Source organism: Crocodylus siamensis, chromosome 1 (genome assembly GCF_052110815.1).
Source record: "Crocodylus siamensis isolate JL-2025a chromosome 1, ASM5211081v1, whole genome shotgun sequence".
Taxonomy (NCBI): Eukaryota; Metazoa; Chordata; order Crocodylia; family Crocodylidae; genus Crocodylus; species Crocodylus siamensis.
In genome coordinates this window covers 55,985,839-56,003,230 of record NC_143395.1, presented here as the reverse complement: position 1 = coordinate 56,003,230, position 17,392 = coordinate 55,985,839, and the positions used below count along the sequence as shown (strand labels likewise).

Below are 17,392 nucleotides of genomic sequence, written 5' to 3'. Positions count from 1 at the left end.
TTTGACTTGGAGGGATGTGGGCAGGCGGGTTCCGCAGGGCTCGGTCCTCGGGCCCGCACTGTTCAACATCTTCATCAGTGACTTGGATAAGGAGGTCAATAGCACCCTGTTCAACTTTGCTGATGACACTAAGATGTGGAGGGATGTGGGCATGCTAGAAGGGAGGAATAGGCTGCAATTGAACCTAGACAGGTTACAGAGGTGGGTGGATGAGAATAGGATGGGATTCAACATCGACAAGTGCAAGGTGATGCACCTGGGGAGGAAGAACCAGCAGCACACCTACAGGCTGGGGAACTCCCTTCTCGTTAGGACAGAGGCAGAAAAAGATCTTGGAGTCGTCATTGATGCCAAGATGAACATGGGCCGGCAGTGTGGGGATGCACCTTGTCATGCATCCGGAGATGCATCTTGAGCAGGTCCAAGGAAGTGATCCTCCCCCTCTATGTGGCACTGGTCAGGCCGCAACTGGAATACTGCATCCAGTTCTGGGCACCGCACTTCAAGAGAGATGTGGACAACATGGAGAGAGTCCAGAGGAGGGCCACTCGCATGATCAGGGGGCAGCAGGGCAGACCCTATTTGGAGAGGCTACGGGACCTAAACCTGTTCAGCCTTCATAGTAGGAGGCTTGGGGGGGGATCTAGTGGCCTGTTACAAACTAGTCAGGGGGCACCAGCAGGCATTGGGGAAATCCCCGTTGCCTTGTGCACTACCAGGGGTGACCAGGGGTGACCAGGAATAACGGTCACATGCTGGCAGAGGGTAGATTTAGGCTAGATATCAGGAGGTGCTACTTCACGGTCAGGGTGGCTATGTTCTGGAACCAACTTCCAAGAGAACTGGTGCTGGCTCATACCCTGGGGGTCTTTAAGAGGAGGCTAGATGTATACCTTGCTGAGGTTGTTTGACCCCAGTACTCTTTCCTGCCATGGCAGGGGGTCGGACTCGATCATCTGCTGAGGTCCCTTCCGACCCTAAATACTGTGAAACTATGAAGTCCCCTGAGTGGCCAGATGTGGAGGCATTATCACTATGTGCTTGACACATACAGTATTCAGCTCCATATGAACAGAGGCAGCTATGGCCACGTTCATTAAAAAACACAGGGTGATGGTGGTCCACTGCAATAACATAATAGGCAGAGACATATTCCAGGAAGTTCAATTCTTTCCTTAATCTAAGGGGGTTCAAAACTCCTAGAACACAGTCCTAATCCCCTGGCCACAGATTGTTTTAGTGGGGAAAGGAAGTGCTCTCCACTTGTTTAAGCTGTGCCACTTTGAAAAGAAATCAAGATTCATTAACTATGAGAAAAGGAGAAAAAGGAAATATGACTGAAACCCAGTGATGTAGCTCATTCACCTAGGTTCTGATCCTTTGTCCAAAGACTATTTATGCATGATACATTATATAGAGAGGCAAGGATTTCTTAGGGTGGTATTTTTTACTGGACCAAATATTCAGTTGGCTCTGTATAGTTGGTCCAATACATGATAACACCCTAAGAAATCCTTGCTTCATATAATTTCTGGACTGTCATAGCTACATCATCTCTCTTATACTACTTATACATTATATAGTCATTGGATAAAATGCAACTTCACAACTTCTAAAATATATAAATCTTGGAAACTCAATGAAACAGTAGAGACAGCTATTGTATATGAAAAAGCATTTCATACAGCAAGAAAGTACAGGCAGTATCCAAATGGGAGTTGCACTGGTGATTTTACTGGTATTGGGAACCTCTATATTAAACTGAATTCAACAATATGATGCATTATATAACTCTACAGAATTCAGTGTGGGCTACACTGGGCTCATAGATAATTTGTTTATGCCACCAAAAGGACAAGAAATAAATATATGTAGCTTATACTGACTCAGAGTGAAGGTCATAATGAAATTAAGGAGGGGCTTATGTATTTATGTACCATTTTCAAGTTATGATTACAAACAGTTGATATATTAAGCTGAGTTAAAGGCCTCTGAACAGGTTTTTTATATTTGACCTTGGCAATAAAAATGTGAAAGATCAAGTGCATGTGGTGTTCTGTTTCACAATTTCAGTTAATAAAAAATACAGCTGATACAATGAAGCCATTTTTAATTAATTAATTCCTTGCAAACAAAATAAATCAAAGACTAATGAGATTGCCAGCAATGGTTTTCATCAAGGCTCATGTGATCGAAGCTGAGATGCCACTTGATTTGTTTTGTTTGTAAGGAATGAAATCCTTAAAAATGACCTAATATATTTTCTACTTGTTTGCTGAACTAAGGTTATGGAACAGAGGAGCAAGTCATGCATTTGGACTGCTAATAAACAGTTGATGATTCTTAAGGGTCACTGACTGCCTTTGCTGCATCGCTTAACCTAATGTTAAGTTACACCATTGGAAGGAAATAGTACAAGGAATTAATTAATGCTTTACCAGATGAAATCCTGAATGGGGAGGCTAAGTGAACAACTCTATTAGCTGTATAATTATAATAAAGAATTGCTAAAATTATGTAATGTTATATTTTAGGTTTTAAAAAAATCACACTAGAAATGTAATGCTGTACACAGTAATTTACATCCCTCCTTTCATCAGTCATTTGAACTCCAAATCTGTTTGGTTTCCAATGAGTTAGAGTTTATTAGTCACTATAATTAAGTTTCAGTATAAAGACCCCTGTGACTTGTGATGTTTTACTAGATTAATTGAAATCATAATGAATTCCAGACTGAAGTTTAACTTGACACTGGTAAATGTGCAGAAAGAGAGAAGTATGAAAAGGCTACAAATGCAAAAAACTTCCTAAGCCTTGCAACCTCCCACCTGATATGTGAAGTTAACCTGTCACAAACTGCTAACATGACATGAAACTATTCTGTATATATTAACAGTTATAGATATTTAAAGAGCTATTCAGCCAATATCACAGAAGCATTAACATATGGATTTAGATTTGTGTCAAAAATCTGTTGGATGAAGCTGTAATATATACAGCAGAGAAAGGATCTGCTACATGCTGATAACTAATTCAGACCTATGAAATATCTGAAAGATGTGCATGGAAGGTTGAATATGACACAGACTCATTACAAAAGCCATATGAATCTAATTCTTTTCTGAAGCCGCATAGCCTCATCTGTGCTGTGTTGCTGATGGACTCACTCTCTCTGCTCTGTGCCACCATCCAAGAGAAAATATTCCCTGAAGAGCAGACCATTAGTACAACATCCACATCGAGTCCAAGATAGGGTGATATTTACCTGAGGTAGCATTAATGTGCCCCTGGGTCTGGATAGATTAACTATCTTTTGCCTAAATCATGACTCCCTATTAGCATGCCACTTTGGAACTAAGAACACCTATCACCTCATCTCCTGTTGCTTTTGGTGGCTGCAACTGCACAAGATGATACAGATGGTCTTAATCCATTCTTATAATGGACTGTGCCCAAATCAAGAAACCTCCTCAGAACCTTTGCTGACTCCTCCAACTCTTCACCACCCCACTTTGGCCATGGTCAGCTCCCTGGACTTCACTGTAAAGTGGCAATTCTCAAATGTTTTTTCTACAATCCTGACAATAATTGACCAACTTACAAAAATTGCCCTCTATCCCATGCATGGGCCTTTCCTCAGCAAAATCTATCACCTGAATGTGGCTGGACCACATGATACATTTCCATGGCCTCCCAGGGAGAGCGGGCAGGGATTGGGGGGGCTTGTGATAGAGCCCTCCACATGACATGGGGCAGTGGGGGGTAGCAGGGATCATGCCCTCTGCCTGGCAGCAGCCGGTGAATGCAGGCTTTTAAATTTTTTTTATTTTTAAAGAGCCGGGAGCTGGGGCAGGAGACCGGATGGGGGATAGGGGCTCATGACACAGTCCCCCCACGCAGCATGGGGCAGTGGGGGCAGCAAGGATGGCCACCCCACCTGGCAGCAGCTGGTGAGTGGGGGCTTTTTCTTCCAAAAAGCCGGGACCTGGGGCTGGGTAGGGCAGTCATTGATGGGGTTGGGAGAGCACGTGGGAGATGGGGTCTGTCTGATTCAGACATTCAGCTGATTCGGTGGGGGCCGAATCTTCAAATCAGATTTGGACAAATCAGTTCAGGACTGTGATTCAAATTACCAAATTGAATCACTGTCCCCCGAATTGGAAGAATCCGAAGCAAATACTAGCTGCTTCACACAGGCCTATCAGTTATCTCTGGATTCACTGATAATGGTGGGGGTCTACTAAAGACCACCCAATCAAGGGAAAGAGCTAGAACAGGAATTCTTAAGTCAGCTCACGGAGGTAGTTAGGTCAAAGGACGTGGTCATCATGGGGGACCTGAACTTTCCAGACATCTGCTGGGAAGAGCAGTCAGCCAGGTCTGACCGCTCACGTAGGTTCCTAGCCAGAATGCAGGACCTCCATCTAACCCAGGAGGTGCACAGCCCCACCAGGGGGGACACCTTGTTGGACCTGGTGCTGGCCACTGATGACAACCTGGTGAGGGGGCTGCGGGTGCTCGACCACCTGGATGACAGTGATCATCGCCTGCTGGAATTCACAATCCAGCGCAAGGTGGCAAAGGCCTGCAGCAAGGCAGCAGCCCTAGATTTCAGGAGGGCGGACTTCAATGAGCTAAGGAGAATAGTTGGGGAAGCACTGAGGTCCCAGACGGAGGGCAGCCAGGTGTCCAAGAAGCGTGGTCGCTCCTTAAGGAAACTATTCTCCAAGCCCAAAGGGAAGTAATCCCAACACGGATCAAAGGGAGCAGGAGGGCACAAAAGCCCCCATGGCTCACCAAAAGCACCGGGAAATGTCTCTTAGCTAAAAGGGAGGCGCATGCCCAATGTAAGGGAGGGGCCATCACCAGGGAGGATTATACTGCAGTTGCTCAGGGATGCAGGGGGGCAGTCAGGAAATCCAAGGCAGAGATGGAACTGGGACTAGCTTCCTGGATCAAGGACAACAAGAAGTCCTTTTTTAAATACACAGGGGGCAAAAAGAAGGTTCCGGGTAATTTGGGGCCACTGCAGAACACACTAGGAAATTTGGTTGTCACACCAGACGACAAAGCTAACATATTTAATGATTTCTTTGCCTCCATTTTTCTGCACAGAGACCGGAACAGCCACCCCTCCTCTGGGCCCCCCTCAGACCCCAGGGAGGTGCACCTAGGCCAAGGGTTAGTGAGGAACTAGTTAGGGAACTTCTGGAGGGACTGGATGTATTCAAATCAGCTGATCTGGACGATCTCCACCCCAGAGTACTGAGGGAATTAGCTGAGGTCATTGCAGGACCCCTGGCATGGCTGTACGAGCACTCATGGTGCTCTGGTGTGGTGCCAGAGGACTGGAAGAGGGGCAGTGTGGTTCCCATCTTCAAAAAAGGGAGGAAGGAGAACCCGGGAAACTATAGGCCAGTTAGTCTTACCTCAATCCTGGGCAAGCTTTTTGAGAGAATTATTCTGGCACATGTCCACGAGGGGCCAGCAGGGGAGATTATGCTTAGGGGCAAGCAACACGGGTTCAATAGAGGCAGGTCTTGTCAGACCAACCTGGTGGTTTTCTAAGACCAGATCACCAAATCCTTAGATGCAGGGGTAGCAGTGGACATAGATTTCCTGGACTTTTGGAAGGCCTTCAACACTGTCTCTCACACCGTTCTCATTAAGAAACTGGACTGTGGTGTCAACACCTACCCAGTCAAATGGGTTGCCAAGTGGCTGGAGGGTTGCACCCAGAGAGTGGTAGTGGATCGGTCATTTTTGACCTGGAGGAATGTGGGCAGCGGGGTTCCGCAGGGCTTGGTCCTCGGGCCCACACTGTTCAACATCTTCATCAGTGACTTGGACGAGGGGGTAAAAAGCACCCTGTTCAAATTTGCTGATGACACTAAGATGTGGGGAGAAGTGGGCACACTAGAAGGTAGGAATAGGCTGCAATCAGACCTAGACAGGTTACAGGAGTGGGCGGACAAGAATAGGATGGGATTCAACACCGACAAGTGCAAGGTGCTGCACCTGGGGAAGAAGAACCAGCACCATACCTACAGGCTGGGGAAATCCCTTCTCGTCAGTACAGAGGCAGAAAAGGATCTTGGAGTCATCATTGACTTCTAGATGAACATGGGCTGGCAGTGTGGGGAGGCAGTCAAGAAGGCCAACCACATGTTGTCATGCATCCACAGATGCATCTCAAGCAGGTCCAAGGAGGTGATACTTCCCCTCTATGCGGCACTGGTCAGGCCGCAGTTGGAGTACTGCATCCAGTTCTGGGCGCCGCACTTCAAGGGGGATGTGGACAACATGGAGAAGGTCCAGAGGAGGGCCACTCGCATGATCAGGGGGCAGCAGGGCAGGCCCTACGAGGAGAGGCTCAGGGACCTGAACCTGTTCAGCCTCCACAAGAGAAGGCTGAGGAGGGATCTAGTGGCCTGTTACAAACTATTCAGAGGGGACTAGCAGGTATCGGGGGAGTCCCTGTTCCCCCAAGCACTACCAGGAGTGATTAGGAATAACGGTCACAAGCTGGCAGAGGGTAGATTCAGGCTAGATATCAGGAGGCGCTACTTCACAGTCAGGGCGGCTATGTTCTGGAACCAACTTCCAAGAGAAGTGGTGCTGGCTCCTATCCAGGGGGTCTTTAAGAGGAGGCTAGATGAACACCTTGCTGGGGTTGTTTGACCCCAGTACTCTTTCCTGTCATGGCAGGGGGTTGGACTTGATGATCTGCTCAGGTCCCTTCCGACTCTACCAACTCTGAAACTATGAAACTATAACTTCCCTATCTACTGGAAGACTGTTATCCTTGTATTGAGGGACTACAGTGACCACGGCCACTGATATTATAAAGAGGTATGCCTGAACCTCTAGACAGATTCTTTGCATATTAATGAATATTAGTAATATGTATATATATAAAACTGTTATATTGTAAATGTAGAAGCTAGGTTATAAGAAATACTGTATATTTTTTTATTTTGTAAATATGTAACAACTTCAACCTCATGAAATTCCTGTGTACTACTCCAGTGCTGGAGATTTGTTTCTATATTTGCCGGAATAAAAAGAGTTAAAAAGTTAATTTTTTATTTATATGTTTGATTTGTAAAATATGTTAGATAATGCAACAAACCAAATAAAAAAACAAATAGTTCTTGATAGGCATATTAGACCAGGACTTACTCTTTCTCCTTTGGCACCTCTGTCTCCAGGTCTTCCAAGTGGACCCTGTTAAAATAGTTTTTGAAAAAGTAAAATACTTTGCTTAAACATTTGCTTAGACATTTTCCCATTAACTCTGTGGAAGGCAATTGTCTGGGACTAACAGTTATATCATCATTAAAAAATGTAATATATTAACATTCCAAATAGTAATTTCTTACCGGAGGACCTGGAAATCCATCCTTTCCATTGGTTCCCTATAAAAACAGGAATATTTTGTTATAACTGAGGGTACACAAATATATTAAAAATAAAGTCACAAGAACAGAAGAAGTTCATGATCTATTACAGAACTGACAAATAAATATTGTAAAAGAAATAGCAGAATTAATAGCTTGTGTAGCCAAAATTTTGACCTAGCTAAAAATAGGTATACGGGCCTGGAAGTGAAAAATAAGAGAGTATGGGATAAAGCTGAGATGCCAGGACATGCTAAATCTGACTACAGATGATACAAATAATGAAAATAATACTTTAGTTGGCTAGTCCATGACCATACAAAGACAGACAACTGAGTTGGGAATTCAACAGACTGGGTTCTATGGATATGGATACACATTTCCATTGCATTTCCATACATAGTCATTAAATCTGGCATATATATTTTAATGGCCCTAAATGCTAGAGCTTTCAAGGCAAATCTAGAAAGGGAAGGTAAGGATAAACCGATAAACCAAATGAAGTACTGTATCGTTCCATGTAAACTGGAAATATTTTCAGTGCATTGGGACAAATTCAGACTCTTCCACACACAGCCATGGAGAGCCCAAGCTACAGCAGAGTCATGGAGTCTGCACATGCCATTCCACAAGAACTGGACTTATTTAATAAATTGTTTGGTGGAGAGACGTTAGTCAGGTTGAGACAGATGAGGAATATATCTGTTTCTCTTTAGATTCATTTTGCTCCTAATGGAACAGGAGACTAAAAGAACTGGCACAAAGGCTAGGGACAGAAGTTATACATAAACTGGTTTAAATGATCAGAAACTGGTTTAAACATGTAATAGAACATAAATTCAGTGCACATAAACCAGTTTCAAAATGGCTGAAACTGGTTTAAGATAAACCTGATTGAATGTAGTATCAGACTTAACTGATTTGGCTCAAACCATTTTATGCTATGTCTGTCCCTGCTCCTGCCTCTGTGGCTCACCACAGGGGCCTCGATCTAGCCCCCATCCCTTCCCTCCCCAACAGACTGACCTGCTGGGCTGGGGCACACATGTGCATGCACGCAGGCACTCAGCCCCCCATCCCAGCCTGGGATTGACTGTACCACAAGAGGCTTCAAGATCTACTGGTTGGTGACCACTGTGTAAAATAAACATTAATAAAGAACTGAAAGAGAACCTGGCTTTAGATTTTATCCAGTCCCTTGTCTACAGGCAAATAGTTTTGTAGAATTTCCTTGTAAATCATATTTTCTCCTGGCCAAAAAGATTAACATCTATTTTTAAGTTAAAATAAGAAACCCCCTAGGGGAGTTTAACACCACTGCTTTACAGTGTTTTAGAAGGGCACAACTGATTTAAGTACCTGATGGTCCTTTCCACAGATGCTAAGCCCTTACCAGTCCCCCATGAGAACAGACAAACACCATTCACAAATAGCTTTTGAAGCCTGTCATTTCCATTTAAATGTCTATTTGGGATGTTCTAGTTACTTTTGAAAATCTGCCTGTTAAGAACATAGAGAAGAGCCACTTATCTATGCAGTAAAAAGCAGTATGTTATAGCAACAATATTGCACTTGCAACCTACAGATGATAAACCATGAATCAAACATTCTCTAACTGATCTGACATTACAAAGACCTTAGGAATTCCATCTTCTATAGATTGTATTGAACATTTGGAATGACATGCCTACTCTCAAATAATTCTGGGAGGTCCTTTGGATTTACTACTTAAACCTCAGCATTCAAGGCCCTCATTCAGCAAGAACTCGCTGCACAAGCAATACCTGGACCTACAGCACTGTATGCTCTATGAAGGTTTCCTATCGAAATACTGAGCAAAGTTAAGTCTCTATTTTTTCAATGAATTTTTTTCACACACTTATTCAGTGGTTAATTACTTACTGGTTTTCCAGGAGGCCCTTCTGGCCCAGGAAATCCGATGTCTCCCACAGGGCCTCTTTCACCCTAATAAAGAACACACACATAAGCATAAACAGGGTTTTCCATTTTGTATTTAAAACACGAGTGTCAACATAATATGCCAACAAGGTTCTTTGGGTAGATGTGATATCTTTTATTAGATAAATAATAAAAGATGATTATTAGATAAATAATAAAAGATATCACATCTACCCAAAGAACATTGTCTGCCTATGTCCTTAGACCAGCATGGCTACAATGAACAACCCTAAAACACAATATGCCAGAATTCAAACTTGCACTTACTGGTTCCCCTGGTATCCCTGGAGGCCCTGGGGATCCAGGCTTTCCCTGTCAAAGGAGATCGAAGAGAAATATTTAAAATACAAATTGCCCCACTAGCAAAATAGCAATTTTCTTCAGATCAAGCATGACGTATAATCCGTATTTGGTTTAAAAATACATGTAACTCACTTTTGAGTTAATGTGTTAAGAGAATTTTCAAGAATATGTTGTATGAAGCACTTAAAAAGCAGTTGCTTATATTAATTCGATTTTATCCAGTCCCTTGTCTACAGGCAAATAGTCTTTTAGACTTTCCTTGTAAATAATATTTTCTCCTAGAATCTTTCTGATTTGTCTACCTCTTTATCTGAAGAAAGGGGCCAGACTTGGACAAAGTACTCAGGTAAGGCCTCACCAGTACTGCAGAGAACAAGAGATTTATTTCTCTTGCTATGCAGAAGATGGTCCTATTAATATGCCAGTAGACACTCTTTTTTTTGCAACAAGAGCACACTGTTGGCTCATATGTAGCTTATGATGTACCACAACTTCCAACTCCTTTTCTGCCATACTGGAGTCTAGCCCAGCATTCCCAGGTCTGTATTTGTACTTGTTATTGTTGTGTCCTAAGTGCAAGACTTTGCACTTATCCTTACTACATTTAATTTGATTGATTTTGGACCATTTCTCAAGTTTATCAAGGTCATTCTGAATCATTGTGGAGAAATCCTTCAGAATGTCTACAGATCCACCCAACTTGATGTCATCTGCATAACTGGTAAGTGTACAATCAATGCCAACCTCCAAATCATGACTTCAGATTTTAAACAATGTTGGACCCATGACGGTCTCCCTGAGGAACCTCACTCAACACATCCTCCCTGTAAGGTAAAAAGTACAAATCTCCTCTTAGATTCGAACTCCCCAAAGAACTCTCCAAACTATTCCTGAACTACAAAACTCTAGTGCAATGATTCTCAACCATGATGCTGTGGCACCCTGGGGTACTTTCAGATCCTTCATGGAGTGCTACAGGACGTCATACGTTAGGTGAGAAAACACAATTCACAAGATAAACCCAATGATTTTAAATAAGAATCCATGCTATTAAAAAAAATCAGACTTATGGTCTTCTGGGCTAGGGACAGATATTCAAAAAGCCCAAGACTGAATTGATTCACTCTTTGCAGGTTAGTCTAAGATGTGCATCTTAAACCAATTAATAGCTGGACAGATATGCTCTATTAAACCAGGAAATGCAGGCACATGCCTGCAGTGGCTCAAGCCAGAAGCTGGGGGGTGCTAGAGCATACCTGCCAGCCACTGCTGAAGGGAAGGGAAGAGAGATGCCCTCCAAGGCTCTGGCTTCTCCCTGCTGGAGCAGAAGGAGCGTGGCCAGACACCAGCCGGGAACAAAGCAATTTGCAAAACATACAACAGGGAACTAGCAATAATCTTTGCCTAAGCTAAGATACAGCCCAGCAAAACACAGCATACACAACTTCGTCCAACTTAAAATGTAAACCAGAAAGCCAAGAGTTAGTTTTACTAATCCCGAGGGCAGAGTGTCTCCTTACAGCCACACATTTAGAAAAGCTTTGTTTACATGTTCTGCTTCATGTTTACATGTTCTGCTAAATGTAGCTCGCTGCATTTTTTGGTGCAACTTCTCTTAACTAAATCTCCAGCATGTGTGATCACTGACGAATGATCTTTGCCAACCCTTTCCACCTCTCAGTCTGATCCTGCAAGCCTTAGCTCTGGGCTCAAAGCTGCAGCATAGCTTGGATCTGCACACATTTGCTCCAGGGCCGCTGTGTAAGCCACACGAACTGCAGCCAAAGCCTTGCATTCCAGGGGAGAGAGGGGACAGAGGGAGTTATGGAGGTATGGCTGGGGCTGGCAAACAGCAGCTGCAGTCCCCAGGGTTTGCCAGCAAAGGGAGGGGGAGGGGAGAGGGGATGGATGGAGAAATTTGCCATAGGGGCCATGGCAGGCCAGTGTCTGACCACACCCTACCCCTGCTCTGGCTAGAGAGCAGAGGGGAAAGGCCAGCTCTGCTGTGGAGCAGAGAGCCCCACTCAGACCAAGAGCATGCCAGTATGCTGGGGGAGTCTGATTTATCTTAAACGAGCAAGGGGTCTGGGACAGACGCTGCATAAGCCGGTTTCAGCCAAATCAGTTGTGTCTGATACTATATTCAACCAGGTTTATCTCAAACTGTTTTCAGCCATTCACAAACTGGTTTATGTGCACTGAAGATCTGTTTTGTTACAGGTTTAAACCAGTTTCTGATCACTTAAACAGGTTTATGCATAATGTCTGTCTGTAGACCTGGAATTCCTTGCAATAGGCAAACTGCTGTATTATTTTTCCCTAGTCAAAAAAGAGTGAAAACTAAGAGCTGACATTTTCCAAGGGGTACCTTGACCCTAAAAAGATCCATAATTACTGCTCTAATGAATCTGACATTGGCCTGTGAATTTATTTATAAACACTTTTTATCATAAAATGTTAAAGGAAATAATTTATTGTACAGAACCGTGGACTAAAAACTTAGTAGTGAAATGGTTTACAATAGGGCTAAAATGAACTCATTAAATACTTCATATTCACCCAGCATTTGGAACAATGCTTTAAACAGAAACAAAATTTTGGCTATAACCCAGGGGAAATCCACAGGAAGTGAACAACTATGACAAGCTTAACTGGTTACAGTATTATGGATTTATAATGTTCAATATAACATCAATTGTGATTTTAAATACCATGCTTTGAAGCTCTTAGACTAACTTGTAGACACGGAAAAATGTACTCTTATTCTTTTAACATGCACTTTTAACTTTATTTTAGGGATGTTTAACAAATTGAATTATTTAACTTTCTCCTTCTCTTGAAACCTATAGTAAATGTGTTGAAATATTGGTTAAAGGAACCTAACTAGATAAATATCAACCTCTCTTTGATTCATAAAGCATGCATTCATAATTAAAATAAACCAAACAATAACAAGAACAAACCAGTTCCTGATCTGGTTGGAAATTAGCCACATTTAAGAATAATGCATTTGCATATAAATTACGCTATTATCATACTGTCTGTTGAATAGCCAAACCACTCTATTTTAGTCAACTGCAATTGTAATCTAAAGAAAAGTAGCATTTTATGTCTTGTAAGAACATGTATGAGCAGTTCAACTTCAGTTTATTGTCACGGTTACTTTTAATCTTATCTGCAACAGAGATTCTGGATGGCTTCTGTGAACTCAAATGTCTTTCAGACACTTTGTCCATGTCAACAGATTAATAGCCAGGAAAAACACTCACTGTAATTTGGCACTAAAAATGTCTGATAGACTTTTTATGTAAATCCTAAAGGAAATAACTGTCAAGATTTTTCAAAGAGCACAAGATTTATACATGTCCAAGAATATATTAAATGACACCTTACTTTTCTTTAATAAATGGAAGAGGTTCTGAAGAGTCTCATGTGATGTTTTGACTTAGTAGAAACACTCTTGAATTTCAACCTGTGTCACATATTTAGTTCACTCTTTTATCATTTCAATCATATAACTATGGCTTGATATTAATAAGGCTGTAATCTCTTTGGGAAAGGACCTTATCTTCATAACTGTTCATAAAGTGCCTACCCTACTAGGAATATATGAGAATTAATAATGCATATGAGCATTTGTCTCGATTTCAGATTATTTCAACTTTTCCCCCAAATATATTTCTTTAAGTAATACATTTCTTTAAGTAATACTCACTTGTATCCCTGATACTCCTGGTGCACCAGCTGGTCCCCGGTCACCCTAAGGAAAAGAAACCATTGCAGTGTCAAACATCTCGCAACTGGCAACACAGGATCTCAAAACAGCATTTGTTAATGAAGAAGCAGTTATACTCTAAGAGGCAGGAACTTATCACAGTTACTGGAAACAGAAATTCTTACTTTCTAATATTTACCTCTACCATTGACTTATTTTTCAAAACTGAATAATTCATACCTTCCCAGGTATATGTTTTCATTTTGTAAGGTCATAATTTGCATATTGTCCCTTATGGTCACTTCAGAAGATAGTCAGGCATGAGTTAAAGAATTACTGAGAAATGGATCAAGGTTAAGTAACCGACTGATCTGTGAATCTCCAAGTAGCTCTTTCTCTCATTTATAGTCATGCCAAAGACCAGAATGAACAGATAATTCAGTATTATATTTTCCCTTCATGTTACTCTAAAATATTTGACACTAACAATAAAGTTATACCTATAGCCAAAGTCACTCTAACCAACACACAAGGAGGCTGTTTAAGGGGATGGACAGACATTATATTTATAGAGATACAAAAGCCCTTGTAATGTTATGAAATATGAGAATACAAATGTGCAATCCATTTGTAGTGCCACAAAATTCCTGTCAGACCAACCTGGTGGCCTTCTATGACCAGATCACCAAATCCTTAGTTGCAGGGGTAGCAGTGGACATAGTCTTCCTGGACTTCCAGAAGGCCTTTGACACTGTCTCTCACCCTGTTCTCATTAAGAAACTGGGGGACTGTGGTGTCGACACCCACACAGTCAATTGGGTTGCCAACTGGCTGGAGGGCTGCACCCAGAGAGTGGTGGTGGATGGGTCATTTTTCATTCATTCAGGTAGGTACACAGTATCATTGCATACACAGTGAAATTCACATGAAACTCTAGAGAAATGCCAGACAACTTCTAAAGAGAATGTTTTCCTCTCTTAAAGTCCTACCTTTTCCCCTGGGAGTCCTTCTAGACCTGGTAGCCCCATTGAACCGGGATCTCCCTGGTTAAAAAAAAAGTCGCATAGAATAATAATTCCACCTTCTTGATGAGACATAAAATGGCTGGAGAGCAAATAAATGTAATGCAGAGGATTCAACCTGAAAATATTTAAGAAACAACTAAACATTCTATTAACTTTGAGTGAACAGATTTTGCCAGGTGAGGTTTTAATGATCTGAGAATAAAAACTATTTCCAGAGGCAGAATGTGATTATTTTCTGATTAACTGTTTTGATTTTGATTAAGAATGCAATCAGGGAGAACCCCTCTGGTGTAGCTGCCTGATCAAGGTCAGCTCTAAACCACTTTCAGTCAATACAATGATAGGTTTGAGCATATGTAGTCAGTTAGAGAATTAACATAGGTTATAAGGTAATTCTGGAACTTTTCTTTAACTTTCTAGATAAATCTAGTGCTTCTGAGCAGAACTCTGTTCCACAAACAAAGTTTAGTCATGAAAGGGCTTTGTGGGACAGCAGTGTCTTTGCATTAGTCTTTGAGTTCTGACGGACATGCCAGGAAGAGTAAGATCAAATAGCAAATGCTGAGCAGTTTAATTCCTTTTAACAGACTAGTTACACTGAGTTTCATTTACTAGAGAAGAGCTACTAGAAAAGGGCTTCATTTACTAGAGCTTCTTCAATGTCATCATGTCTGGGACCAAGCATATTTATGGTGATGTGGCATACAGGCACATTTCTTTTCCTGACAGCTCCATCTTCAGGGCTGATATCATTTATTGTTGAAGAACGCTGGTAGCTCCTCACAGTGGCCGATGCCGGTATATGGATTCTGGATAATCTGGACTGATCAGCAGTTGACTATGTGAAATAGGTCTGCTAGCTCTGATCCTGTTGAATAGTTGGAGAAATATATCTTAGCAGGATTTCAGGTTTAAAACCCTTTGTCAGGCTGAGGAAGCACCTGCAGTTGGTGTGTGTGCTGTTCCTGAATGTAAGGAATAGTAAAGAAGCCAGAGGCTGGCATGCAATGCAGGCAAGAAAGTCAGTCAGTGAAAATGTAAAGTAAGGTGTCAGGGGTGAGGGACAGGCTGGATGCAGGGTAGTGTAGCATATAAAAGTGGAGAGGTGCCTGTGGAGTCAGATGTTGGGAAGTTTATAGGGTGTGATAAATCCAATGTCTATATTGAGTCCATGAGTTTCTGTATCTAGGAAGTTGATGAAGTGAAGTTCATAGACTTATCTGTAAAAAGTGGTTTGTTAATTCCCTTTGTGGATCAGGACTGAGAGACTAGAGAGACAGTGGCTTGCTTGTGAGAAATGTGCCCCCACAGGTAGTTGAGTATTCTTGTCTGTAATAGATTTCTGGTGTGCATTCACTCTGGTGTGCAGTTGTTGTTTGTTCCCGCCTACATATTTTCCATCAGGGCATTTGGTGCACTGGCTGAAATATATAACATTTCTGGAGGCACAGCTGTAAGATCCAGGAAAGGTGATGGTTATTTTGAGGGGTATAGTAATTGTGGGGGTACTGGAGATATGTTGGTAGGTTTTGCAGTTCTTGTCATGGCGTGGTCTGGATACATTTGGTGTGTTGTGGGATGTAGGAAGTTTGATTCTGGTGATGAGGTTAGAGAGGTTCGGTGCTTGTTTGAATTTACAAAACACTTTTCACAGACAAGCCTATGAACTTCACTTCATGAACCTCCTGGATACAAAAACTCATGGACTCAATACTGACATTGGATTTATGACACACTATTACCTGCCTGACATCTGACTCCCCAGGTACCTCTCCACTTTTACCTGCTACATCCCCCCTCCCTCACCAACCCCAGACTATACCCTCACTTCCTGACATCTCAATTTACATTTTCACTGACTGGCTTTCTTGCATGCATACCAGCCTCTGGCTTCTTTACTATTCACTCCACCCAGGAAGAGCACACACACCAACTGCAGATGCTTCCTCAGCCTGACAAAGAGGTTTTAAACCCAAAAGTGTGCTAAGATATATTTCTCCATTTAGTTGGTCTAGTGAAAGATATCAGAGGTACCCTCAACTGGTCCATGCTGGGGCCAGGACCCAAAGTGGGGTCGAAGGGCCAAGGGCCTACTGCGAGGCATGCCCAGAGCAAAAGGCTTGGGATTCTGACTTGCCTGAAGGTGGGACTAGGGCCTAAGGGGGAACCAAGGTCCAAGAGAGGGGACCACAGCTGGAGGGGCTGAATGATGCAATCTGTGAGGCACAGGCCGAAGTGCAGGGCAGGTACAGAGCTGAGGAATGGATGTCATCCCAAGATACCTAAATGGGCAGTCTCCTGCCTGGGAAACATCTGAATCAGTTTTCCATCAAGGTGTGGCAGACAAAAGAGGGGCAGGCAGTTGGCCCAAAAACAGGTGGGCAGAAGGAAATCTAACTGGCACCAGGAAGGCCCACTTTTACAGGTTACCTGCTGGTTTCATCCTGCTCTACCTACACACACACTAGCGACATGAGTTTTGCTTTCAGAAGCTTGAGGTGCAGTTTTACAGAAACCCCTGTACCTATCTCCTTGAAACCAGGCAGGCTTCATGGCCTCAGAAGGGGCTACCATCCCTGCTGTTTCATCCCGCTGTGCCTTAACACACATACAAAGTGACATGTCATGACTTTTAATTTGAACAGTTGGAGGTGCAGTTTTGCAGAAAACCCTGCACCTACCTCCTTGAAACCTGTCAGGATTTATGGCCTCAGAAAGGGCTACCCTCCCTGCAGTTTTCACCCAGCTGTGACTTAACACACATACAGTCACACGTCATGAGTTTTGCTTTGAAGAGTGTGAGGTGCAGTGTCACAAAAAACCCTGTACCTATGTCCCTGAAACTTGGCATGCTTCCTACTCTGAGAAGGGGCCACCATCCCTGCAATTTTTATCTGAATCAGGCAAGAAATTACAAAGTTATAGGCATTTTAGTGATTCCCCATTATAGCCTATGGCTGAATCACCGAAACATCGTTGAAACTCTGAAA

General features: G+C 42.7%; 1 protein-coding gene across 2 annotated transcripts in view; it reads right to left on the bottom strand.

Moving 5' to 3' along the window:
- COL19A1 (collagen type XIX alpha 1 chain) overlaps positions 1 to 17,392 on the bottom strand; it is a 424,680-nt gene that overhangs the window by 48,270 nt on the left and 359,018 nt on the right. For both annotated transcript variants that reach the window (XM_090034633.1, XM_090034628.1), the window contains exons 40-45: positions 14,367 to 14,420; positions 13,378 to 13,422; positions 9,627 to 9,671; positions 9,303 to 9,365; positions 7,383 to 7,418; positions 7,183 to 7,227 (exon numbers count right to left, since the gene is read on the bottom strand). In XM_090034633.1, coding sequence (XP_089890759.1) covers positions 7,183 to 7,227; positions 7,383 to 7,418; positions 9,303 to 9,365; positions 9,627 to 9,671; positions 13,378 to 13,422; positions 14,367 to 14,420 — 288 coding nt within the window. The remainder of the gene's footprint in view (positions 1 to 7,182; positions 7,228 to 7,382; positions 7,419 to 9,302; positions 9,366 to 9,626; positions 9,672 to 13,377; positions 13,423 to 14,366; positions 14,421 to 17,392) is intronic.